At 45.5% G+C, this 27,967-nt stretch overlaps 1 protein-coding gene across 2 annotated transcripts in view; it reads left to right on the plus strand.

Moving 5' to 3' along the window:
• LOC132377710 (plexin-A1-like) overlaps positions 1-27,967 on the plus strand; it is a 442,266-nt gene that overhangs the window by 403,950 nt on the left and 10,349 nt on the right. For both annotated transcript variants that reach the window (XM_059943957.1, XM_059943956.1), the window contains exons 24-29: positions 1,130-1,276; positions 11,740-11,899; positions 13,499-13,602; positions 15,803-15,899; positions 19,754-19,944; positions 25,304-25,473. In XM_059943957.1, coding sequence (XP_059799940.1) covers positions 1,130-1,276; positions 11,740-11,899; positions 13,499-13,602; positions 15,803-15,899; positions 19,754-19,944; positions 25,304-25,473 — 869 coding nt within the window. The remainder of the gene's footprint in view (positions 1-1,129; positions 1,277-11,739; positions 11,900-13,498; positions 13,603-15,802; positions 15,900-19,753; positions 19,945-25,303; positions 25,474-27,967) is intronic.

Consider the following 27,967-nt stretch of genomic DNA (forward strand, 5'->3'; position numbering starts at 1 on the left):
TGATCTCTGTTCCCTAAGGGTTCCTTAATCTTAAGCTCTCTTATCACCTCCGGATCATTACACAACACCCAGTCCAGCACAGCCAATTCCCTAGTGGACTCAACAACAAGCTGTTCTAAAAAGCCATCCTTTAGACATTCTACAAATTCTCTCTCTTGAGATCTAGTACTGACCTGGTTTTCCCAATCCACTTTCATATTAAAATCCCCAACGACTAACATGACATTGTATTTCCGACACACCTTTTCTATCTCCTGCTGTAATTTGTAATGCACATCCCGGCTGCTGTTTGGAGGCTTGTATACAACTGCCATTAGGGTCCTTTTACCCTTGTCATTTCTTAACTCAACCCATAGAGACTCTACACCTTCCAATCCTTCCAATTGAACATTATTTCTTTCACACAGGGCCACACCACCCCTTCTGCCTACTGACCTATCTTTCCGATACACCGTTCAGCTTCAATTTTGTAGTTTTTTTTCTGTATGGCCCAAAACTAGAAATTTCACGACATATGCCAGTGACGATCAAACTGATTCTGATTCTGACAGTAACGGGAGAATGACTAGATTTTTGGATTCAGTGCAGACTAGGAGCAGGAGAAGGCCGCTCGTCCCCTCATTCAGAGTCACGGCTGAACTGACTTCAGCTGTATTCCCAGCAACCTGCGGTAGAACGTAGAGCAGTCCTGTGCAGGAACAAACCCTTAGGCCCGCAGAGTTTTCTACTTATATGTAGGGATACAGTGCCCTTCCAGGCCAACGAGTCGCACCACCCACCAACCCACCTTTATAATCCGAGCCTAATCACAGGACCAGTTTGCAACCGCCAATCAACCTACTAACTGCTACACCTTTGGACTGTAGGAGGAAACCGGATCACCGGGAGGAAACCCACACAGTCACAGGGAGAACATTCAAACTCCTCACAGACAGTGCCCGATGCGTAAGAGTATCGTGCTATCCGCGGTGTGCCTTTTGTTGCGCTGAAATCAACTTGGAAGATATTAAGGTGACTTCTGTAACTGCTGAAGCTTGCCTGTGCTTCGAAGCGCAGAGATCACAGCTATGTGTCTGAGTGCAAGCGTTAGGTGTGTGAAAGTAAAGCTGGTTCTGGTCCTGTGTTGCAGGAGTGCGCAGGGGAGCCGCTTTTCATGCTGTACTGCGCCATCAAGCAGCAGATGGAGAAAGGACCGATCGACGCCATCACGGGTGAAGCTCGCTACTCGCTGAGCGAGGACAAGCTTATCCGGCAGCAGATCGACTACAAGACAGTGGTGAGCACTGAGAACACACGCACTCATGGTCCTTTGGTAGTGAGCTCGCATCCAGCCGTGCTCATTCTAAACCTGGCAAGGACTTTAGCTTGTGTGTGCAAGGGTGGATTCGGATTTAAATATTTATCATACCAGCAACTAAACATACAGTGAGCATTAACAACCAACACAGCCTAAGGATGTGCTGGGGGCAGCCCACGAGTGCCGCACTCATCCCTGAACTGAGCTGGTGGTTGACACAAACAACACATTTCACTGTATGCTTTGATGTACGTGTGACAAATGATGCTAATCATAAAAAATACCTCGGATAAGCAGTTTCTTATGCTCCAGAGAATGAAGGCACCGTCAAGCACTTCTCATTTTGGACAGCTGTCATCCTACTGATCACAAAGACTTTTCCTATGTGAAGCAATTATACCCCTGCATCCAATCCAGGCAAGAATTATCTCCAACAACAGGGAGGCTCACGATCAATCCTTGGCATTCGTTAGCTTTACCACTGCCAAATGCCCCGGTGAGATTTAAATTCATTTAGACCTTAAGTCCATAATATACAGGAGCAGAATTAGGCCATTTGGCCCATTATTTCCACCACACTATCTCATCATGGCTGATCCATTTCCCACTCAGCCCCAGTTTCCTGCCTTCTCCTCCTATCCCTTCATGCCCTGACTAATAAATCTATCAACCTCTGCCTTAAATATACTCAATGACTTGGTCTCCACAGCTGCTTGTGGCAATGAATTCCGCAGATTCACCATTTTCTGGCTAAAGAAGTTCCTCCTTGTCTCCATTCTAAAAGGATGTCCCTCTATTCTGAGGCTGTGTCCTCTGGTCCTCGACACCCCCCCCCCCCCCCAATAGGAAGCATCATCCCCACATCTTCTCTATCGAGGCCCTTCAATATTCGATAGATTTCAATGAGGTCACCCCTCATTCTTCTGAATTCCAGTGGATACCGGCCCAGAACCACCAAACGCTCTTCATGTGACAAGCCGTTCAATCCCAGAATCCTTTTTGTGAAACTCTTTTGAACCCTCTCCAATGTCAACACATCCTTTCTTAGACAAGGGGTGCATAGCTGCTCACATTTGCCCCACTAGTAGTGTTGTCGTTCAGGTTCAGATTCATTTATTGATCGCGTGTACATGGAAACAGAGTGTGGGGTCTTTGACCTTGCTGGGGTCTTTACTGAGGCAGCAAGAGCTGCAGACAGAGTCCACGGAGTGGTGGCTGGTTTCCACAACTGGTGTCCACAGCTCTGCAGTTTCTTGAGGTCACATGCAGAGTAGTTGCCATACCAGCTGTGATGCACCCAGAAAGGTGCTTTGTTAAAAACTGGTAAAGGACACTGGCTTGTTCCATTGTTTCTCTTGGGAACCAGGATGGTATATTGTTCTGGAAAGCTGCTTGAAAGGCCAAACATCAAGTGATGTATTGCAAGAATGAAAGGGTTAACCTATGAGGAGTGTTTGATGGCTCTGGGACTTTACTCGAATTTAGAAGAATGAGGGGGGGACCTCATTGAAACCTATTGAATGGTGAAAGGCCTGGATAAAGTGGATGTGGAAAAGATGTCCTTTAGGACAGAGATGAGGAGGAATTTCTTTAGCCAGACAGAGATGAATCTGTGGAATTTATTGCTACAGGCAGCTGTGGCGGCCAAGTTATTGGGTATATTTAAAGCAGGGTATGATAGGTTTGTGATTAGTCAGGGCGTCAAAGGTTACAGGGAGAAGGCAGAAGAGTGGGGTTGAGAGGGAGAATAATTCAGCCATGATGGAATGGTGAAGCAGATCGATAGGCCAAATGGACTAAGTCTGTTCCAATGCATTATGGTCTTATTAAGTCATTTGCAGTTATCTATTCTGCCTATATGAACTAGAAGAAAAACTTTTGTCAGATGTGACTTTTCTTTCATGAATCTGATCACTTGACTCAAACCTGTTATTCCTTTTGAAACACTTTTACCATTTCCTGAATAGATCCCAGCAGCTTCTCTACCACCAATCTCTGATGAACTGCCAATTTATTTTCTCCTCCCTTGCATACTACAGTTAGATCTCTGGATTTTCAGCATCTGCACAATCTCTTCCATTTACAGTTAGATCTGCTACATTCCACTCTGTGCGACTAGTTCTGGAATCGTTGGAATTCTAGAGATCTAGAACCGGTGCCACCAATATTATTGTAGCTACCTCCTTCAAGCAGGTCAACAGAGCCTGGTGTTCCTTTTAATCCCATTAATTTCCTTTTATTAATGCTTTACTGAGGCAACAAATGAGGTGCTGGAGGAACTAAGCAGGTCAGGCAGCATCTGTGGAGGAAAGCAGACAGTTGAGATCTTTTGGACTGATGAAGGGTCTCGACCCAAAATGATGACTGTTCCCTTTCACAGATGCTGCCCAGCCCACTGAGTTCCTACATATTGTCATCTGCAGCGTTTCACATCTGTAATGTTATGCTAAGTTCTCTGAGTTCCTCAAGCACCCCAGACCCACAGTTCTTCACTCTTGCTGGGAGGCTTTCAATGCCTTCTTCCATGGACAGTAACATTTTTGAATTTCTCGCACGCTTCCTTATTCCCAGACTGGATTTTTCCTGCCTTAGTTTGTTGGTGACCTACATGATACGTATAGAACATAGAACAATATGGGATATCTCCTTTGTCTCTGCTTCTCCTACGTTTAGAACTTAGAACATTGCAGCATAGTACAGACCTCATTGTTATGCTGATTTTATAAGTAACTCTAGCAGGCAGAGGCAGCCCTTAGTCCCAGGGAATCATGGGTTTGTGCCTCTGGTGGACTGTGTCCTCTCCAGGGCGCAAGCCTGGAGGGGGGGGGGGAGATTTGAAGAACCAGCTGTTGCCGAAGCAACAGGCTCCCCCTCTCCACTTCACTGATTCAGTCCAAGGGAAGAACAAGGCCGATGCAGCCTGGCACCAGTGTTGTCGCAGATGGTGCCAGAGTGAAGTTGCAAACAACATCAAACTGCCTTAGAGACCCAGGCTCCAGATTTCTTCCTCGGAGTTTACTCCTGAAGCCTTTCCCATGGCTGGGTATGGCCACAAGGCAGCGGAGGTTTCAAATCAGATTTCCTTCTCCTAGGTGGACTCCCATCTAAGGCTGACGGGCCCCACCTGCCCGAAGCAACTGGTTTTGAGGCACCAGTGATCTGCCTTTGCCCCTTCTCTTGTCAGTATTAACAGTTCCACTGGGCCTAGTAGTTAAGCCACACGCGAAGGCCAAGAGTTGGACTTGGTTCTCAGAGGCTGTTAGAGAAGCACGCCATTTGGAGCACCTTATAGGTAGTGGGAGCTCCACTACCACCCCTGGCTATAACAACCTTAGAAACTTTACTAACTCTAAGATCAATCTATTCCTTCCTATTATCCATGTAACCAAGAGTTTCTTAAACATTCCTAATGCATCTGCCTCAACCACCACCCTGGCAGGGCATTTCACACACCCACCACTCTCTGTGTGAAAAGCTGACCTCTGACATGCCCGTATACTTCCCTCCTACCACCTTAAAATTATGCCCCCTCATATTAGCCGTTTCCATCCTGGGAAGGATCCCCTGACTATCCACTCGATCTAAGCCTCTTATGATATTGTACACCGTTAGGTTGTGGGTTATGACAATCTAAAGGAAAAAAAATGGTGGGAGTAATTTCGCACTACAGTGCAAGGGTGTTTATTAAACACGTCACAAATCAACCAGACAAATTAGCGAAAATAGCTGAAAGAAAACTGCCAATATTTACAAGAAGATATCTACCAGAAAACATAATAAATAGCTCCATACTATTTTGTCCAATGTGAACTCCCGGTAGCTTACTCTATCTGTCTCTCCGCTACTGAGAGTATGAGCACCATTTATTAACCACTAGGTCGCACCACCTTTAATCACCCACAAAGTTAACTTCAGTCTACACATGAATCAGGATATGATGCACCCCACAATGTAGTTACAATTATATTACAGAATAAGCATGGTATCTGCCTTGAATACAGTATACAAACAATATCTGCACATTGACATGTCCCCATTACTAAGGAAATGTATGGTGGGATTGGCACCGTAAAGCCGACCCGTTATGCAGATACACCAGGGAAGACATGGAAGTGCACACGCTCAGCGCGATGACAGCAGAGTGTGAGTGTGTGTGTGTGTGTAAATACACATGCGTAAGCTTAAGGGGTGCACTTACTCTCTCTCACACACTCCTCTATAAAGTCACCCCTCATCCTCCTTCACTCCAAAGAGAAATGCCCTCGCTCGCATGGTGGGAGCAGATACAACAGCAATGCTCAAGAGATGTTTGGACAAACACATGAAGCACCCGACCGAATTATGCTATGTCCATGTTAACTTCGTTCATCTTTTACACGCGTCTCTGGAGCTATTACTGACCTTGGATGTTTCTTGCAGACCTGCTCTCAATTTCTACTTTTCCTTCTGAATATCTTGTTGCTTCTTTGCCAAATACCATAATTTTCCGAGTCTTCTACCTTGCTGCATTCTTTGGCGATATTCTAACCCCATTCCTTAGATCTAATTCTCTCAATAACTGCCTTTGATAGCAACAGCTGTGCCACATCTCCTGACTACATTTAATTTTTGCCTTAAAGGAATAATTTACTTGTAAACCATGTATTAATTCTTTCTTCACCAAGTTACCATTCGCATTGTGACAGATGTCGAGTTTGTAACTGCTCAGTTACTTGGTAAATATTTAATTTGGATTCCATGCTCAAACCTTTAAACAGTGCAATAATATCAGCAAAAGGTGTGATTAGCGCTCTTGTCAGTGAAAGATTTGTTTTGTGCCTTGCGATGGCTGTTTAAAATATATTTCTCTCTCAAGTATTTTTGATGTGTTCCCAGCCTCCCTGACTCTTTCCCCCCCTCGCTGCCACCTCCTCCTCTTTCTCACTTTGAAGGGTGTGGAGTGAACACCTCATCTGAGTCTCCCTCGACAGTGCTATCACAGCCTCACCGTGTGGCCATCCTGCACTGGTGTGGAGCCTTTCACCTCCTATAAAAACCTCAGACACTGCCACTTCTTGCAGTGAAATATCGAGGCTGTGCCACGTAAGCGATTGAAGCATCTTTTACATCCTGCGGAGACCCCGGAGCCGTTTTGAAATGCAGGAACTGCGGCTGCCAACGTGTACGTGAGGCAGCATCCATCACAGAGGACCCCCTCACCATCCAGGACCTGCCCTCTCCTCATTACTACCATGATGGAGGAGGCACAGGAGCCTGGAAACACACAGTCAGTGATTTAGGAACAGCTTCCTCCCCGCCGTCATCAGATCTCTGAGCAGTTCTCGAGCCTGTGAACACCACTTCGCTCTTCCTCTTTTACATTCTTCAACTATTTTTGTTATTTATGGTAATTTTTACGTCTTTGCACTGTACTGGTGCCACAAAGGACAACAAATATGTGTCGGTGATAATCAAACTGATTCTGATAAGAGCAGGAGGATAACACACACAGAATGCTGGAGGAGCTCAGCAGGTTAGGTATCTATGGAAGAAAATAAATCACATCACAGCCCTTCATCAGGACTGGAAACAAAGGGGGGGGGAAAGCCAGAGAAGGATTCAGGCTCCCCTTCTCTTCTCCTCATCTGTCCTCACCTCCCTCTGGTGCCCCACCACCTTCCTTTTCTCCCATGGTCCATTCTCCTCCCCGATTAGATTCCTTACATTTTCTACCTCTCAACTTCTCACTTCTGCTTCCCTGTCTGTCACCCCCCACCCCCTTTACCCATTCTCACCCATCACCCGCCATGCAATAATTCTCCCCATTTCTTATTCTGGCTCCTTCTCTTTCCCTTCTAGTCCCGATGATCTGGAAACATCCACTGTTTATTCATTTCCATAGATGCTGCCTGACCTCCTGCATTTTGTGTGTGCTACTCTGGATTTCCAGCACCTGCAGGATCTCATCTGTGTGAAAAACCCCTTTTTACCGGCATCTCTAGAGACGCAGCTCGTTAGCCCCTCGCTGACAGCCACTGGACTCAACGGTGAGAACCCCACCCCCCCCAAACTCCATACCCCTAGGGTCGGTATGACTTGGGTCCCACCAAAACAGGGAAGTTGGGATGTTTCAACTACCCAAACCCTGATCTGAGTGAATACTGTGTAAATGCTGCCCCCATGCAATTAGCCGTCGGCAAGAAATAACAGCTTGCACACTGCGTACAATTATAAAGAAAGAGTATTTATAAATATTAGCTTTATTGAATAAAAAGGGCCCATTACAGGTAACGCAATCCAAAGGCACACATAAGTTGGAGCTTATCTTGAAGTTGTCTTTAACTCACGCATTGAACCCACGGTCTGCACGAAAGTACACACCATCTTCCAAATGTTGCTCGAAACCCATCTGGAAGTGACGGGCGATCCCTCGGGGGTACTGGTCCTTCCTCCCTGAAGCCATTCAACTGCACAGAGCACCTTGTGCAGCAGGGACGGCCTCCTTGGCTGTCATCCCTCCTGTCTTCTCCCAGCCCCCGCCAAAAGGACCTCGACCCACGCCGATGTCCGTCACAAAAACCTCTCTCGAACCTTCTCCCAATTCCGCCATCCTGATTGGCAGACACAACATTCCCAAGTTAAATAACATAGCCACTTACCTTGAGCTCAAACCCATACAGGCTGAAAGCAGAACAGACTGCTCTTACAGAACTGCTAAAATTAAATACATCCAGCATAGCAGTCAAAATCTTAACCAGGGCTTTACACGTTAATGATTTGTTGGACCCGAGAGCAAGTAACAAACAGATTCCATTTTTACAGCCTTCTGAAGTCTGCAAGTTGGAAAATACTCAAAAATCACTTGATACAGTAACCATACCTCCAATGTATTGATCTACATGAACAGTATGCAAGATAAGCTTTTCACTTGTATCTTGAGACATGATAATAATAATAATAATAATAATAATAATAATAATAATAATAATAATTATTATTATTATTATTATTATTATTATTATTATTATTATTATTATTATTAATAATAATAATAATAATAATAATAGTCCTAGAGTAGCATTAAACTCAAATGCCGGATGCACAGTACATACATAAGATAAGGGTGAAAGGTGAAATATCTAAGGGTAATAAGACCATAAGATATAGGAGCAGAATTAGGCCATTTGGCCCATCGAGTCTGCTCCGTCATTCTCTCATGGCTGACCCATTTTCTCTGTCAGCCCCAGTCTCCTGCCTTCTCCCTGCATCCCATCATGCCCTGACCATTCAAGAATCTTATCAACCTCTGTCTTAAGTATACATAAGGACTTGGCCTCCACAGCTGCCTGTGGCAACAAATTCCACAGATTCACCATTCTCTGGCTAAAGATCTGAAGGAGAAATTCTCCACTCAGAGGGTGGTGAGAGTGTGGAGTGAGCTGTCAGTGGAAGTGGGGGATGTGGGTTCAGTTGTAACAATTAACAGAATTTCAGATAGGTGCATGGATGGGAGGGTTAAAAACACATAATGTTGATAATCAGAATCAGGTTTAATATCACGGGCATATGTTGTCTTTGTGGCAGCAGTACATTGCAATACATAATAAAAAAAACACTGAATTACAGTAAGTATATATATTAAACAGTTAAATTAAATAAACAGTGCAAAAAATAGAAATAAAAAAGTAGTGAGGATTCAATGTCCATTCAGAAATCAGATGGCAGAGGGGAAGAAGCTCTTTCCTGAATCACTGAGTGTGTGCCTTCAGGCTCCTGTACCTCCTCCCTGATGGTGACACTGAGAATAAGGCATGACCTGGGTGATGGAGGTCCTTAACGATGGATGCTGCCTTTTTGAGGCATCACTCCTTGAAGATGTCCTGGATACTATGGAGGCTAATATCCATGATGGAGCCCACTAAGTTTATAACTTTCTGCAGATTATTTTGATCCACACCCCCTCTCCCCTGCCCCAGATGGCAGTGCAGCCGGTTAGAATGCTCTCCACGGTACATCTGTAGAAATTTGCGCGTGCTTTTGGTGACGTGCCAGATCTTCTCAAACCCCTGATATAGCCACATCGATACAGTTCAAGGTTATGGTCATGGATATTCCTACCCAGGTACAAATGCTATGGAAATCAGGTTCTTACAGCAGCTGTACTGTGCATTACAAGCATGACAAACAAATTAATATGAACTTAAATTAACGTAAATTATGCATAACTTGGAGGACAAAATGAAACAAAGATAAATGTTGCAACATTGGTGCACGTTGAACACAGTGCAAGGTGAAATTCGGGTTTCTTACAAACATGAGAAAGTCTGCAGGTGATTGAAATCTAAAGCAACGCCCACAAAATGCTGGAGGAACTCAGCAAGCCAGGCAGCATCTGTGGAAAAGTGCAGACAATTGATGTTTCAAGCTGAGGCCCTTCTTCAGGACCTAATGAAGGGTCTCGGCCTGAAACATCGACTGTTTACTCTTTTCCATAGATGCTGCCTGACCTGCTGAGTTCCTCCAGCATTTTGTGTGTTGTTCAGGATTATTTTTTAGCTTGGTTCAAGAATCTGATGGCAGTGGGGAAGAATCTTGAGGGTCTTCAGGCTCCTGTACCTCCCACCTGATGGCCGCATTGAGGATAAGGGTATGGTGCGGGTCCTTAGAGATGGATATTGCCTTCCTGAAACATCACATTTTGTAGACATCCTCAATGGTGGGGAAAGAACAGTTTCTAAAACTATAGAGGAAGAGCAAACTGGTTTTGTCTTCTGTAGGAATGGACACCAGCAAATCATTACAGCACAGGCAAACCCTTCTGTCCATCTAGCCCATGCTAACCTGGTCTTCTTCCTGCTCCCATCTACTTGCACCTTAACCAGAGTTTCTTAACAGGGTGTCCCGAAATTCCGAGGTGTCCATGGATAAATTCCAGGGCATCCGAAAACTTGGATGGGAAAAAATGTATATCTTTATTTTCACTAACCTTGATCTGCAGTTTAGGATTTCCTTCAATTTTGCATGTATGCAACAAACATGACTTTATCACCAATAGAAATCACATATCATGTTGCAGTAGATACAAATATGTCAAAGTATTGTTTACAGGATGCTCTTCACTACTTCAATATTACGGTAGTTATTAGATCCACTGCTGGGTTGAAGGTGATCGCAGTGTTCCTGTCTGCAGATGTTCGTGTGACATAGCTGGCCTCCATAGTCAGACATCCTTTGCGATTGGGTCCAACATGACGTGTGTTGCTTTGTCAAATACCAGCACACAGTTTAATGTTCTCATTCAAGCTAAGCAACAGCCTTCACACTTTAAAAAATAAAATTTAATTTTAACTTGCCTGTATTTTAAATGTATAGTCTTGTTATTTAATGTGTTAGTAAAGAAGCGCATATATTGGTATATTACAAATCTGATATTTTAAAATATTTTGAAAACCATTTCAATATAATTGGATTCTTTTTTAATCTTATATATTTAAATGTGTTACTCTGGGAAAGGGTCCATGGCATAAAAAAAGGTTAAAAACCCCTGACCTAAGCCCCCCATCAGCCTCCCATCCATGGCCCTATCTGCAATTCTTTTAAATGTTGCAATTGAACCACTTCTGCTGGCAGCTTATTCCACACACTCACCACCCTCTGAGTGGAGAAATCCCCCTTCATGTTCCCATTAAATATTCTACCTTTCACCCATAACGTACATCAGACATTTGAATTTAATTATACTATGGGAGTTTGTATTGGTTTATAATTATTATTATTGTTACCACATGTACTATGAAAAGCTTGTCTTGCATACTGTTCATGCAGATCAAATCGTTACATAGTGTATTGAGGGAGAACAAGGTAAAATAGTAACAAAGCCAAATAAAGTGTAAAAGCTACAGAGGAAGTTCAATACAGGTAACTGATAAAATGCAAGATCCTAACGAGGTGGATATTGAAGCCAGGACTCCATCTTATTGTACAAGAAGTCCGTTCAAGGGTCCAGTAACAGTGGGATAGAAGCTGTCCTTCAGGCTGGTGGAACGTGTGTGCAGGCTTTTCGTATCTTCTGTCTGAGGAGAGGGAGAGAAGAGAATGCCCAGGGTGGGTGGGGTTCTTGACTATGCTGGCAATACGAAGCTTAGAAATGAAGATGGTTCTTGTGATGCGCTGAACCATGTCCACAACGTTCTGCAGTTCCTTGCAGTCACTGGCAGAGCAGCTTCCATGCCAAGCCGTGAAGCATCCACAAAGTCTATGCTGTATCGTTAAAATTGGTCAGGGTCAACAAGGATGTGCCAGTTTTCTTTCTTGTTACAAATTTCGGGGTGTGGGTGTTAGTAACCTCAGGGCAGCCTATGCTGGCATTGGTGGTGCATACACAGGGTAGGATAACGAGTTCAGTCACACTGCTCTCAGTCTGTGCAACAGTGCTCTAACCTCCTCTCCTCTCTCTCTGACAGACCCTGAATTGTGTGAACCCAGACAACGAGAATGCCCCTGAGATCCCAGTCAAGGTGCTGAACTGTGACACGGTCACGCAGGTGAAGGACAAGTTACTGGACGCCTGCTACAAGGGCGTCCCGTACTCTCAGCGACCCAAGGCAGCGGACATGGACCTCGGTAGGGCTCGTTTTGTATCTGGTCCGGCTTATCAATGCATTAGTTGTTGCACACGAACATCACTGGCAATCATTGAAGAAGGGTCTCAGCCCAGAACGTCGACTCTTTATTCCTCTCCAGAGTTGCTGCCTGACCTGCTGAGTTCCTTTAGCATTTTGTGTGTTACTCTGGATTTTCAGCATCTGCAGAATTTCACTGACAATGCTGGTATCTATTGTCATAGAGTCATGAAGTCAACCAGGTGGCAACAGGCCTTTCGGCCCAACTAGTCTATGCTGACCAACGTGTCATTTGACACATCAGTTGAAACCTTTAATGGCATGGTAGCGTGGCGTTTAGCAGAACTCTTTACAGAACAAGTGACTGGGTTCAACACAAAGTGCACTGCAGATATGTGGTCAAATCAACACACACAAGCAAGCTGGATGAAGTCAGCAGGTCGGGCAGCATCCGTTGAAAATGAATGGATGCTGCATTTAATGCTGGCATTTAAGCTGTCATTTAATTTTCAACGGACACTGCCCGACCTGCTGAGTTCATCCAGCTTGCTTGTGTGTGTTGAAGTGACTGGGTTCATTTCCCGCAGCTGCCACATTTTCCCTGTGACGGCGTGGGTTTCCTCCAGGGGCTCCGGTTCCCCCCCCACAGTCCAAAGACCTGCCGGCTGGTAGGTTAATTGGCCATTGTGGTTAGGCTGGGATTAAGTTGGGAGTTTGCTGGGCAGTGTGGCTCAATGGGTCAGAAGGGCCAATTCTGCACTGCATATCAATAAAAAAACTTAAATGCCAGCTCAAAACCTATTTAAATTTGCTTTTAACTAACTTCTTTTTGGTTTTCACTGTTGGTTTATTTTCAGGTTTGCATTTTATTCCATTGTAAAACACTTTGAACTACATTGTCAATGAAAAGTGCTCTATAAATAATTATTAATATATTATTGGTGTCCCATTTTCCCTAATCTTTCTAAAGTTTAGAGTCTAAACCATTGCTATCTGTGTGCCTATCCGAGTACCTCTTAAAGGTTGTTAACGTACCACTCGGTCTGGTCGATCGTTCCATGTACTGATCACCCCCAGGTGAAAGATGTTGCTGCTCTGGTTCCTGTCCTTACAGGTGCACCCTGCCCCTACTGGGAGGAAGTGTACCCTGTACATTGCAGGCAGCACAGTAGCGTTGTGGTTAGCGTAACCCTTTACAGCACCAGCAACCCAGGTTCAATTCTCTTTGCTGTCAGTTGAGACGTCTCCCAGTGACGCCCTGGGTTTCCTCCAGGAGCTCCACCTTCCAAAGGTGTACAGGTCAGTGGCCACGTGGGTTTAATCGAGCACCATGGGATTGTTAGCCAGAAGGGTTTGTTACCGTGCTGTGTCTAAATAAGAAATAAAATTAATTTTCCCGGTGAGATTTAGGTGTGAAGCCCCTGCAGTCAAATAGCTGACCAGCCCCGCCCCTCCACACTGTTGAGAGCATCACCTTGGACGGGGCCACAAAGGGGCATATACTCATCACTCTGACTTCAAGGAGGCTCCCCTTGAAACTCTGCTACGCTTCAATCACATTTTCTCTCCTCTCTCCAACACTCCCCCTCCCCCCCCCCAGAATGGCGACAGGGAAGGATAGCACGGATAATTCTCCAGGACGAAGACGTGACAACGAAGATCGATAATGACTGGAAGCGTCTCAACACTCTGGCACACTACCAGGTACGCTGCTGAGGAGATCAACCCTGGTCCATCCCTAGCTGTGTGTCAGCTGAGCCCCTTGACCATGACCCGGGGAGTGTTGCGCCTGCATCATGTAAGAGGAAGGGCAGGGCTGTAGCGTAGTGGTCAGTGCCGGCAATCACTGATCAGGGTTCAATTCCCACTGCTGTCAGTACGGCGATTGTACATTCTTCCCGTGACCGCATGGGAATCCTCCGGGTGCTCCAATTGCCTCCCACATTCCAAAGACGTACCAGTTCAGGTTAGTAAGTTGTGGGCATGCTACAACTTACTAACTTCCGCATGGGATGCCGGAAGCAGGGTGGCACTCGTGGGCAGCCCCCAGCACATCCTCAAATTGTGTTGATCATTGACTGTATGGTTCAATGTTTCAATGTACATGTGGCAACTAAAGCTGATCGTTATTTCTAATTATGAGCAGTGAGGATTAACTCTTAACAGAGTACTTTAAGTATCTGTAGTTTGGATGGACTATGACTGGTAAAGTGAGGAGAAGCAGTTGGTCTCGACCCAACAAACATCTTCCATCGCTTGAATGTATTCAACAATCTGTCTCCCACCTCTCATCTGGAGTGGAGAATTGGAATTGGTTTATTATTGTCACATGTACTGAGACACAGTGAAAAGCTTGTCTTGTATGCTGTTCATACAGATTAGATTATTACACAGTGTAAGACAATAACAGAATGCAGGACAGAGAAGGTGTAGTGCAGTTAGACAGTAAGGTGCAAGGCCAAAAGGAGGTAGATTGTGAGGTCACGATGGCCTCCATTGGTTAACGTCAACCAGAGATGTTGCCAATGCATCAGGTTCCCCACGCAGCCGATGAATCCAAAGGAACGGCAGGGACTAATATAGTTTGGCACCAGCGATGTCGCGGGATTTGCCAGCAGTGTTGAACTTAAAATAGGACTTTTTTTAGGGTCTCTAGCTCCGGTTCTTCCTCAGGATTTATCCTGAAAGTGTTCCCCATCATATAGCCACAAGGCAGAAGAAGTTTGAGATCAGAATTTTCCTTCTCCTGGATGAGCTGCTAGCCATGGCGGAGACTGGTTTTAAGTTTACAGTAACCCACCTTTGCCATTTCTGCTGTCGGTAGCTAAGCCACACCTGAAGGCCAGGAGCTGGGCTTGGTTGTCAGAGATGCACGCCATTGGGAGTATTTAATAGGTAGTGGGAGCTTGTCCCCTCTACTCCCCCTACCTTCCCCCCGACCCCAGCTGCTACGACAAAGTGAGATCAAAAGTCCATCTTACTCTACTAGGGAACCATTCAACTGTCTTACAGCAGTGGGCCAGAAGTTGTCCTTGAGCTGGTAGTTCATGCTTTCCAGCTTTTGTGACTTCTGCCCGATGGGAGGGGGTAGAAGAGAGAATGTCCGGGGCGGCTGGCTGCTTTACTGAGGCAATGAGAAGTACAGACAAGCTATGGAGCAGAGGCTGGATCCAGTGATGTGCTGAGCTGTGTCCACAACTCTACCAGTCACAGGCAGAACGGTTGCCGTACCAAGCTTTTATGCATTTGGATAGGATTCACTCTGTAGTGCACCAGTAAAAAATGGTAATTCCAGCAGTTCTCAAGCCCCTAAGAGAAAGGACACTGTGGCTGTCCAAGGTCAATACTTCTGTAACATCAATGTGGCACTGGGGAGTGACCAGAGCTTAGTATTGGATTCTTGACACCACAGGGATGGTTGAAATGAATGCTTGTGGTGCAGTTATTTGTGGAAGGGGCACATAACCATCAATTTCTCCTTCTGGTAAACAATTTTTGTCTCCCCCTCTATTTCCCACTCTGACCATTTACCTCTTCCACCTGCCTATTACTTCCCACTGGGTCCTCTCCCCCTACTTCCACTCTCCTTGCATATCAGATTCCTTCTTCTCCAGCTCTTGACCTTTCCCTCCCACCTGGCTTCACCTATCACCTTCCAGCTAGCCTCCTCCCCTCCTCCACACCACCTTTTTATTCTGGCATCTTCCCCCCGCCCCACCCCCATCTCAGTTTTGGCCCAAAGCATCAACTGTTTATTCATTTCCACAGATGCCGCCTGACCTGCTGAGGTTCACCAACATTTTGTGTGTGTTGCTAATGTAACTATCTACCCATAACCCTCATCCCAGACCCTCTTGCCCAGCGTCCTTTCTGATTGCCTTTTCCATGGATTCTCACCCCTCAGGTCACAGATGGATCATTGATAGCACTTGTACCGAAACAGACCTCAGCATATAATATATCCAATTCTTCCACCTTCACCAAGTCTCTCAGTCGCTATGGTAAGTCCAGTCTCTCGAACTGCACCTTAACTCTTTTGAATGCAGCTTCCTGGAGAATGGGAGATCCTTTGGAGTTATTCAGTCCAGGGAAACAATGGGTTAATGGCTTCAACTTTGATGTTTGTTTTGGTTGACTGGAGTCACCTCCATTGTGTTGTTGGGTCTGGAATCAACTCCACTATGTTGTTGGGTCTGGTCTCAACTCCATTGTGTTGTTGGGTCTGGTCTCAACTCCATTGTGTTGTTGGGTCTGGAGTGAACTCCATTGTGTTGTTGGGTCAGGAGTCAACTCCATTGTGTTGTTGGGTCTGGTCTCAACTCCATTGTGTTGTTGGGTCTGGAGTCACCTCCATTGTGTTGTTGGGTCTGGAGTCACTTCCATTGTGTTGTTGGGTCTGGTCTCAACTCCATTGTGTTGTTGGGTCTGGAGTCACTTCCATTGTGTTGTTGGGTCTGGAGTCACTTCCATTGTGTTGTTGGGTCTGGGGTCAACTCCATTGTGTTGTTGGGTCTGGAGTGAACTCCATTGTGTTGTTGGGTCTGGAGTCACTTCCATTGTGTTGTTGGGTCTGGGGTCAACTCCATTGTGTTGTTGGGTCTGGAGTGAACTCCATTGTGTTGTTGGGTCTGGAGTCAACTCCATTGACCCCATTGTGTTGTTGGGTCTGGAGTCAACTCCATTGACTCCATTGTGTTGTTGGGTCTGGAGTGAACTCCATTGTGTTGTTGGGTCTGGAGTGAACTCCATTGTGTTGTTGGGTCTGGAGTCACTTCCATTGTGTTGTTGGGTCTGGAGTTAACTCCATTGTGTTGTTGGGTCTGGAGTCACTTCCATTGTGTTGTTGGGTCTGGAGTCACTTCCATTGTGTTGTTGGGTCTGGAGTGAACTCCATTGTGTTGTTGGGTCTGGAGTGAACTCCATTGTGTTGTTGGGTCTGGAGTGAACTCCATTGTGTTGTTGGGTCTGGAGTTAACTCCATTGTGTTGTTGGGTCTGGAGTCACCTCCATTGTGTTGTTGGGTCTGGAGTGAACTCCATTGTGTTGTTGGGTCTGGAGTCACTTCCATTGTGTTTTTGGGTCTGGAGTCACCTCCATTGTGTTGTTGGGTCTGGAGTGAACTCCATTGTGTTGTTGGGTCTGGAGTCACTTCCATTGTGTTGTTGGGTCTGGAGTCACTTCCATTGTGTTGTTGGGTCTGGAGTCACCTCCATTGTGTTGTTGGGTCTGGAGTGAACTCCATTGTGTTGTTGGGTCTGGAGTCACTTCCATTGTGTTGTTGGGTCTGGAGTCACCTCCATTGTGTTGTTGGGTCTGGAGTGAACTCCATTGTGTTGTTGGGTCTGGAGTCACTTCCATTGTGTTGTTGGGTCTGGAGTGAACTCCATTGTGTTATTGGGTCTGGAGTCAACTCCATTGTGTTGTTGGGTCTGGAGTCACTTCCATTGTGTTGTTGGGTCTGGAGTTAACTCCATTGTGTTGTTGGGTCTGGAGTCACCTCCATTGTGTTGTTGGGTCTGGAGTCACTTCCATTGTGTTGTTGGGTCTGGAGTCAACTCCATTGTGTTGTTGGGTCTGGAGTCACTTCCATTGTGTTGTTGGGTCTGGAGTCACTTCCATTGTGTTGTTGGGTCTGGAGGGAACTCCATTGTGTTGTTGGGTCTGGAGTCAACTCCATTGTGTTGTTGGGTCTGGAGTTAACTCCATTGACTCCATTGTGTTGTTGGGTCTGGAGTGAACTCCATTGTGTTGTTGGGTCTGGAGTGAACTCCATTGTGTTGTTGGGTCTGGTCTCAACTCCATTGTGTTGTTGGGTCTGGTCTCAACTCCATTGTGTTGTTGGGTCTGGTGTGAACTCCATTGTGTTGTTGGGTCTGGTCTCAACTCCATTGTGTTGTTGGGTCTGGAGTCACTTCCATTGTGTTGTTGGGTCTGGAGGGAACTCCATTGTGTTGTTGGGTCTGGAATGAACTCCATTGTGTTGTTGGGTCTGGAGTGAACTCCATTGACCCCTTTGTGTTGTTGGGTCTGGAGTCAACTCCATTGTGTTGTTGGGTCTGGAGTTAACTCCATTGACTCCATTGTGTTGTTGGGTCTGGAGTGAACTCCATTGTGTTGTTGGGTCTGGAGTGAACTCCATTGTGTTGTTGGGTCTGGTCTCAACTCCATTGTGTTGTTGGGTCTGGTCTCAACTCCATTGTGTTGTTGGGTCTGGAGTGAACTCCATTGTGTTGTTGGGTCTGGTCTCAACTCCATTGTGTTGTTGGGTCTGGAGTCACTTCCATTGTGTTGTTGGGTCTGGAGGGAACTCCATTGTGTTGTTGGGTCTGGAATGAACTCCATTGTGTTGTTGGGTCTGGAGTGAACTCCATTGACCCCTTTGTGTTGTTGGGTCTGGAGTCAACTCCATTGTGTTGTTGGGTCTGGAGTTAACTCCATTGACTCCATTGTGTTGTTGGGTCTGGAGTGAACTCCATTGTGTTGTTGGGTCTGGAGTCACTTCCATTGTGTTGTTGGGTCTGGAGTGAACTCCATTGTGTTGTTGGGTCTGGAGTGAACTCCATTATGTTGTTGGGTCTGGACTCATTCTTTATGTTGTTGGTTCTGGAGTCACACATGGAGCAGGTAAACTGGTAGCTTTCACTCTCCAATGAACGTTAGTAAGTTAAATGTGCTTTGGTGACAAATTTATTTAATCATTGAAATCAAAGCCGAATATGCCAGAGACACAGTGTCTCAGACAGCATTGGTGGGAGGTGAGACGGTTAGTATTTCAGTTTTGAGACCCTTTGTGAAAACTCGGAATGAGAGAAGAAACACGTTTGTTTTCAGTGGCAGGGAAGGTCAGGGAGGAAAAGGAAGAATAAAGGGAATACGTCTGGTAGGGTGAGACCAAATGGCTTAATGGATGCATTTACAAACATATTCACGTGTTGTGAATCAGAATGAGATTTATTATCATTACTGTGCAAAAGTTGGGAATGGCGAGGGGGGAGTGCGGTGGGAGGGGTGTGGAACACGTGGCAGAGAAGGAGTGCCAGTGCCGGGGGTGGTACGAGTACAGACACATCCAGCCCTGAGACACCAGATAGGGTCATTTCATTCCAAACAGTCGAATTTACTAAAGTGTCTTTCTGGTGCTTCCTGCTCCCTCCCCTCTCCCTTCCCCACTTCCCAATCATGATTCCTCTCCCTGCCCCCTTCCCATTCTCAGTCCACAGTAGGGACCCAGATCAGAATCAGGTTTATCATCACTCACACATGTCATGAAATTCGTTTTTTGTGGCAGCAATACAGTGCAATACATGAAATTACTACAGTACTGTGCAAAAGTCTTAGGCACCCCAGCTATATAGATGTGGTACGACGTTTGCACAGTAGTGCATTTGCCAGGAAGTTTTTTGTTTTGCAGCAACAGTACAGTGCAAAGACATAACTTTGCTGTAAATTATAAAATAAATAGTCAGTAAAAGAGGAATAGCAAGGTAGTGTTCATGGATCATTACTTCCTCCCTGATGGCAGCAATGAGAAGAGGGCATGTCCTGGGTGATGGGGGTCCCTAATGACAGGGCGCTGACTTTTTGAGTCATCGTCTTTTGAAGCAGTCCTCGGTGCTGGGGAGCCAGGTACCCATGATGGAGCTGGCTACATTTGCAGCTTTTTCTGATCCTCTGCAGCAGCCCCTCCCTCTCAGACGGTGATGAGACCAGTTAGAATGCTCTCCACGGTGTGTACCTCTGTAGAAATTTGCAAGAGCCTTTGGTGACGTACCGAGCCCACGCTGTCCGTACAGTTGCCGACTTTCTGCTTGGCCCTGCCGTGTTACTGAGCATGTGTCTGCCCCGCCACTTGCAGAGAGCATGCTGAGAACGGCGAGCAGTCCCGACAGCCTCCGCTCTCGGACGCCGATGATCACACCTGACCTGGAGAGCGGCACCAAGCTCTGGCATCTGGTCAAGAACCACGACCATATGGACCAGAGGGAAGGAGACCGCGGCAGCAAGATGGTGTCCGAAATCTACCTTACCCGCCTGCTCGCTACCAAGGTAGGTCATGTCGAACTGGTCCCGATTCGGTGCTTTCACGTCCTTGAGGGGGGTGGATTTGAGATGTGGGCACAGTGTAAATGTGCCTCGTGGGGTGAAATGGTGCTACATGGAATGGGTAGTGGTGCCCCTTTAATTGGGGGGAGGGGTGTGAGTGTGTATTGCATGCGTCGGTATTGCAAATGTGTGCACTTGTGTACGTTTCTGCAGGCAGATGAATGCATGTGCGCATATTCATGTGTATGCATGCAAGAGGGTGCGTGTATATGTGTGTGTGAGTTTTTGTGTGCGAGTGTGTGTGTATGAGTTTCTCTGTGTGCGTACCAGATACCAGAAAAGAAAGACGGCAACTTACTTTGAGGAAATAATCTGTGATGTTAGCTTGTATTTTGAGTACAAATGAATGAAACTCCGGAAAAAAGCACACACAAGTCCATAGTAGTGCAAGAAGTCGTGCACAGCTGTCAGTGTTGGGGAGGGCTGTGCCCACGACTATCTGCAGCCTCTTGTGTACAGCTTCATTTTGGCTGTGTATGCGGGGAACCTGCAAGCATTAGATTCAGATTTAGATTTGTTATTTCATTTATGACATCTACAGTACATCAAAACATAGTTAAATGTGGTGTTTGCATTTACAACCAACACCGTTTGAGGATGGGTGCTGGGGGCAGCCCACAAGTGTGGCCACACATTCTGGTGCCAAAATAGCGTGCCCACTATATTCAGCAGGACGACACAAACAGTCACCATCCAACGTTACATCCTTCTCACGTCAGTTCCAAGGCTTTTCACGCTCAGCTTGGCGACTCTGCCAGCCAACCTGGCCTTCAGTCCTGTCGCTACCAGCCCTGATGACCTGTGAAGGATCGTGCTCTCACTTGTAGTGGCTGGCTGGCCCCCAGTTGGGTGCTCGTCACTGAATCTGGCTCCTGCAAGATGTTACCGACTCGCTGGGGGGAAACCCAGGTCATTCTCTGGTTCAGGGCTTCCCAGCCTGAGGTCCATGTATCCCTCACTGAGGGTCCCAAGGCATAAGATGTTTGGGGACCCCTGCCCCTGCTCCAGTTGGTAACAGAGAGGAAGAGAATTATTTCTGTAGAGAGAGTGGAGAAGAGGTTACAGGTCAAACCAGAAACTTCAAAGCACAAGTCTTGGAGCAGCTTTTTACACTGGAGGTTCAATCCCAGCCTGGTACTATCTGACGAATTTGCATATTAACTCATGACTGGGTAGATTACACTCCGGGTGCTCCAATTTCATTCCACATCCCAAAGGCTTGCTGGTTTGTAGGTTAATTGGCCCACAGTGTGTGGTAGAACCAGGGGGCAGTCAATCGGTTCCTGATCAGTCAGCGTATCAAAGGATATGGTAAGAAGGTAGGTGTATGCGGTTGAGTGGGATCTGGGATCAGCCGTGGTGGAATGGCGGTGCAGACTCGAAGGGCTGAATGGCCTAAGTCTACTCCTAAGTCTTATGGTCTTAATAAGAATGTGTGGAAAAGTAAGACTGCGATTACTGTAGGGTTAGAGTAGAATGGGTGACTGGTGACTGGAATGGACTTGATGGGCCAAAGGGCTTGTTTCAAAATCAGAGTCTGGTTTAATATCTCCGGCATATGTCCTGAAATTTGTTGTCTTTGTGGCAGTGCACAATGCAATACATGATAATAAAGAAAAAATCCTGTGAATTACAGTAAACACACACACACACACACGCACGCACGCACGCACACACACACACACACACACACACACACAATCAAAAGTATTCACCACCACCCCTGGAAATATTCATGCTTTATTGTTTTACGACATTCAATCTCAGTGAATTTAATTTGGCTTTTTTATACTGATCAACAGAAAAAGACTCCTTCGTGTCAAAGTGAAACAGATCTCTACAAAGTGATCTAAATTTATTTCAAATATAAAACACAAATAATGGTTTGCAAAAGTATTCACCCTCTTCAAGTCAGTATTTAGTAGATGCACCTTCAGCAGCAATTACAGCCTCGAGTCTGTGTTTATAGGTCTCTATCAGCTTTGCACATCTGAACACTGCAATTTTTCCCCATTCTTCTTTACAAACTGCTCAAGCTCTGTCAGATTGCTTGGGGATCGTGAGTGAAAAGCCCTTTCAAATCCAGCCACAAATTCTCAATTGGATTGAGATATGGCCTCTAACTTGGCCACTCGAAGATATTAACTTTGTTGTTTTAAGCCATTCTTGTGTAGCGTTAGCTTTATGCTTGGAGTCATTATCCTGTCGGGAAACAAATCTCCCAAGCCGCAGTTCTCTTGAAGACTGCATTGGGTTCTCCTCCAGGGTTTCCCTGTATTTTGCTGCATTCATTTTACCCTCTACCTTCACAAGCCTTCCAGGGCCTGCTGCAGTGAAGCATCCCCAAAGCATGTTGCAGCCACCACCGTGCTTCAGGGCAGGGATGGTGCATTTTTGATGATGTGCGGTATTTGGCTTACGTCAAACATAGCATTTGGTCTGAAAGCAAAAGAAGCTCAATTTTGTTTCCATCAGACCACAGAACCTCTTCCAGCTGACTTCTGTCTCCCACATGCCTTCTGGCAAACACTCGCCTAGATTTCTTGTGAAAAATGAGAGAAAATCTGCAGCTGCTGGAAATCCAAGCAACACACACATGATGCTGGAGGAACTCCACCAGCAAGCACATCTTCCCCTCCCATCCTCCCCACTTGCTGCTTTCCACAGGGATCTCTCCCTTGTCCATTCATCCCTCCCCACTGATCTGCCTCCTGGAACTTATCCTTGCAAATGGAACAAATGCTACACCTGTCCCTTCACCTCCTCCCTCTCTACCATTTAGGGTCTGAAACAGTCTTTCCAGGTGAGGCGACACTTCACCCGTGAAGTTGGGAGTCATATACTGTGTCCGGTGCTCCTGGTGTGGCTTCCTGTATATCGGTGAAACCCGACATAGATTGGGAGACCACTTCACCGAGCACCTATGCTCCGTCCAACAGAAGAAGCGGGATCTCCCAGTTGTTGTGTTCTTTAAACGTACCGTGGGTTACTAAGGACAAACCTTATTCTGGAAGAATTAAAACTAGAACTTCTATTTAACAGCAAACAGCAACCACGTCTTAACATACAAGCTTCTTTATCGTTCTGTCAGTTCTGCGCATGCTCATAGCTCCGTCCAATCTCGTTCTTACGCGTGACATGTGATACCATCACACCAGTGGCCACCTATTTTAATTCCACTTCCCATTCCCATTCCGATATGTCAATCCATGGCCTCCTCTTTGGTTGATGAGGTCACTCTCTGGTTGGAGGAACAGCACCTTATATTCCGTCTGGGTAGCCTCCAACCTGATGGCATGAACATTGACTTTCCGAATTTCAGGTAATGCCCTTTCCCCTCCTTCAGCATTCCCCATCCCCGTCATCTTCACTCACCTCTCTCCTTGCCTGCCCGGCGCTTCCCTCTAGTGCCCCTCTCCCCTGTTCGTTCTTCTATGGCCTTCTATCCTCTCCTTTTTAGTTCCCCCTTCTGTAGCCTTAAATCTCTTTAACCAAATCAACTTCCCTGCTCTTTACTTCACCCCTCCCCCTCTGGTTTCATCTTTCACCTTTTGTTTCTCCCCTCCCCCCCCCCCCCCACCTTTTTAAATCTATTTCTCATCTTTTTTTCTCCAGTCCTGCTGAAGGCTCTTGGCCTGAAATGTCAACTATACTCTTTTCCATAGGTGATGCCTGACCTGCTGAGCTCCTCCAGCATTTTGCCTGGATTTCATGTGAGTTTCTTTTCATCAGTGGATTTCCCTTCATTGCTCTTCCATAAAGCTGCGACTGGTGAAGCACCTGGGCAACAGTTGTTGTATGCACAGTCTCTCCCATCTCAGCCACTGAAGCTTGTAACTCCTCCAGAGTTGTCATAGGTCTCTTGGTGGCCTCCCTCATTAGTCCCCTTCTTGCACGGTCACTCAGTTTGTGAGGACGGCCTGCTCTAGGCAGATTTACAGCTGTGCCATATTCTTTCCATTTCTTGATGATTGATTTAACTGTACTCCAAGGGATATTCAGTTGCTTGGAAATTTTCTTGTATCCATCTCCTGACGTGCTTTTCAATAATCTTTTCACGGAGTTTCTTGGAGTGTTCTTCTGAATTCATGGTGTAGTTTTTGTCAGGATACTGTCTGACCACAGTTGGACCTTCCAGATACAGGTGTATTTTTACTACAATCAATTGAAACACCTTGACTGCACATGGTGATCTCCATTTAACTAATCATGTGGCTTCTGAAACCAATTGGCTGCACCAGAGATGATTAGATGTGTCATATTAAAAGTAGTGAATACTTAATCAATTATTTTGTGTTTTCTGTTTATAATTTAGATCACTTTGCAGAGATCTGTTTTCTCTTTGGCATGAAGGAGTCTTTTTCTGTTGATCAGTGTTAAAAAAGCCAAATTAAATCCACTGTGATTCAATGATGTAGAACAATAAAACATGAAAACTTCCAAGGGGCGGTGAATACTGTTTATAGGCACTATACATATATATAAAAAGGTAGTGAGGTATTGTTGATGGGTTTAATGTCCATTCAGAAATCTGATCTCTAAAGGATAGAAGCTGTTCCTGAATTGTTCGCTACCTCCTCCCTAATGTTAGCAATGACAAGAAGGCATGACTTGGGTGATGGGGGTCCTTAATGATGGACACTGCCTTTTCTGGCTTCACTCCTTAATGGTGTCCTAGATACTACATGTTGGAGCTGACTAAGTTTACAACTTTCTATAGCTTCTTTCGATTCTAAGTAGTTGCCCTCTCCCCACCATACCAGACGGTGATGCAGCCAGTTAGCATGCTCTCCACAGTACACCTGTAGAGATTTGCGAGGTAGAGATTTGCGAGTGTCTTTGTTGACAAACCAAATCTCTTCAAACACCCCATGATTCTGTGAAACTCAACCAGCAACATCAGTTCCATAACTCTTGGTTAACAAAATCTGAAGGCCAACACCAGATGGTTGGATTTTCCTGCCATCCTGTTCATTAAAGAACAGAATCAGATTTATTATCACTGACATATGTTGTGAAATTTGTTGTTTTGTGGCAGAAATACAGTGCAAAAACATAAATTAGCAAACTATGAAAAATAAATAAAAGTGCAAAAGAGGAATAGTAAGGTTGTGTTCATCGACTCTTCAGAAATCTGATGGCGGACGGGAAGAGGCTGTTCTCAAAACATTGAGTGTGCACCTTCAGGCTCCTGTATCTCCTTCCTAATAGCAGTAATGAAAGTCCCTTCCCCAGGAGTTGTGGGGAGATGGTTGAAGAGAGTTTGTTGTGCATTGACTTTTGAGTGTCTTTGTTCTCTCAGGGAACCCTGCAGAAGTTTGTGGATGATCTCTTTGAGACGATATTCAGCACAGCACACAGGGGCAGTGCCCTCCCTCTTGCAATCAAGTATATGTTTGACTTCCTGGATGAACAGGCGGACAAGCACCAGATCACGGACCACGATGTCCGACACACGTGGAAGAGTAACTGGTGAGTCATAGAGCACTGATACAGGCCTTTCGGCCCAACTAGCTCATCCCGAGGCATTTAAGCTGCCTATTCCAATCAACATGTACCAGGACCATAGTGCTCTGTACCCCTACCATCCATGTACTTAGCCAAACTTCTCTTAAACATTGAAATCAAGTTCGCCTACTGCACCTCTGCTGGCAGTTCATTCCACACTGTCACATCCTTTTGAGTGAAAAAGTTTACCCTTATGTTCCCCTTAAACTTTTCACCTTTCACCCTTAATCCTTAATCCGTGACCTCTAGTTTTAGTCCCACCAATCCTCAGTGGAAAAATCTTGCTTGCATTTACCCTATTTATACCCCTCTTAATTTTTTATAACTATCAAATCTTCTCTCAATCTTCTATCTTCCAAGGAATAAACTTCTAACTTTCTCTCTAACTAACTAACTCTCCATCTTTCCATATAACTCAGGGCCTCCAGCTCCATCCTTGTAAATTTTCTCTGTACTCTTCCAATCTTACTTACATCTTTCCTGTAGGTAGGTGACCAAAACTGCACACAATACTCCAAAATAGGCCTCATCAATGTCTTATACAGCTTCAACATAGCATCCCATCTCCTGTACTCTATACTTTGATTTATGAAGGCCAGTGTGCCAAATGCTATCTTTACGAACTGATCTCCCTGTGACGCAACTCTCAATGAATCATGGACCAGTATTCCCAGATCCCGCTGTTCTACCATTGTCCTTAGTATCCTACCATTCACTCTGTAAGTCCTACCCTGGTTGGTTCTACTGAAGTGCAACACCTCACACTTGTCTGCATTAAATTCCATCTGCCATTTTATGGCCAGCTGGTCCAGATTCCTCTGCGAGCCAAGATAGTTTTGTTCACTGTTCACTACACCCCTAATCTTCGTGTCATCTGTAAGTTTGCTGATCTAGATCGTTGATATAGATGACAAACAGCAATGGACCCAGCACTGAGCCCTGTGGCACACCATTAGTCTCAGGCCTTCAGTCAGAGTTGCCTCTACTACCACTCTCTGGCTTCTCCCTCAAAGTCAATGTCTAATACAATTTACTACCTCACCTCGAGTGCCGAGCTCTGAACCTTCTTGACCATCCTCGCATGTGGGACCTTGTCAAACGTAGACTACATCCACTATATTGCCTTCATCAACTTTCCTGGTAACTTCCTCAAAAAACTCTTTTACGACCTACCGTGCATGAAGCCATGCTGATATCCTCAATTAGTGTGTGTATATACATATACCCAGTCCCTTAGAATACTTTACAGTAATTTCCCCACTAATGATGTCAGGCTCACTGCCCTATAATTTTGTGATTTATGTTTAGAGCATTTCTTAAACAGCGGAACAACATTGGCTATCCTCCAATCCTTTGGTGCCTCTCCTGTCACTAAGGATGATTTAAATATCTTTGCTTGGTCCCCAGCAATTTCTGCACTTGCCTCCCACAGAATCCGAGGGAACACCTTGTCAGGCCCTGGTTATTTATACATCCTAATTTGCTTCGAGACAGCAAACACCTCCTCCTCGGTAATCTGTATAGAGTCCATGAAGATGATGCCATTTTGCCACACTCCTCTGGACTCTCAGGATAGTAAATACAGATGCAAGAAATGCATTTAAGACCTCCCCCATCTTTTTTGGCTCCAAATATGGATTACCATTCTGATCTTCCAGAGAACCAATTTTGTCCCTTGCGATCCTTTTGCTCTTAGCATATTGTGTTCCCTTCACCTTGCCTGCTAAGGTACTCGTGCCTTCATTCAGCCATCTTGATTTCCTTCCTTGCATTACTTAAATTCCACAACCACCTCATTTGTTCCTATCTGCCTATACTTGCTATGTACCTCTATTTTTTTTTACTTAACCAGGGACTTGATATCTCTTGAAAACCAAGGTTTACTACACCAGTTTTTTTTTGTTCTGGGTGAATTCTTGTTCTGACAGGCACATTCAAGCTTTGTACTCTCAAAATTTCACTTTTGAAGGACCCCCCCCCCCCCCACTTCCTTTGTAGACCTTTGTCAGAAAAGAGCCTGTCCCAATCCACTCTTGCCAGATACTTCTGTGATACCATCAAAATTGGCCTTTCTCCAATTTAGAATCTCAACCCATGGACCAGACCTATCTTTCTGCGTATTTACTTTGTGATGGTCACTGGATACAAAGTGTTCTCTGACACAAACTTCTGTCACTTGCCCTGTCCCATTCTCTAATAGCAGATCAAGTGTCGCACACTCTCCCATTGGGACTTCTATGAGAAAACTTTCCTGAACACATTTGACAAAATCTAGTCCTTTTACAGTATGGGAGTCCCAGTTAATATGTGGAAAGTTAAAATCACCTCCTATAACAGCCTTACGTTTCTTACAATAGTCTGCGATCTCTCTACAAATTTGTTCCTCTAAATCCCTCAGAGTGTTGGGTGGTCTGCAATTTAATCCCATTACCGCGGTCATACCTTTCATATTACTCAT

This window comes from Hypanus sabinus, chromosome 19, assembly GCF_030144855.1.
Source record: "Hypanus sabinus isolate sHypSab1 chromosome 19, sHypSab1.hap1, whole genome shotgun sequence".
NCBI lineage: Eukaryota > Metazoa > Chordata > Chondrichthyes > Myliobatiformes > Dasyatidae > Hypanus > Hypanus sabinus.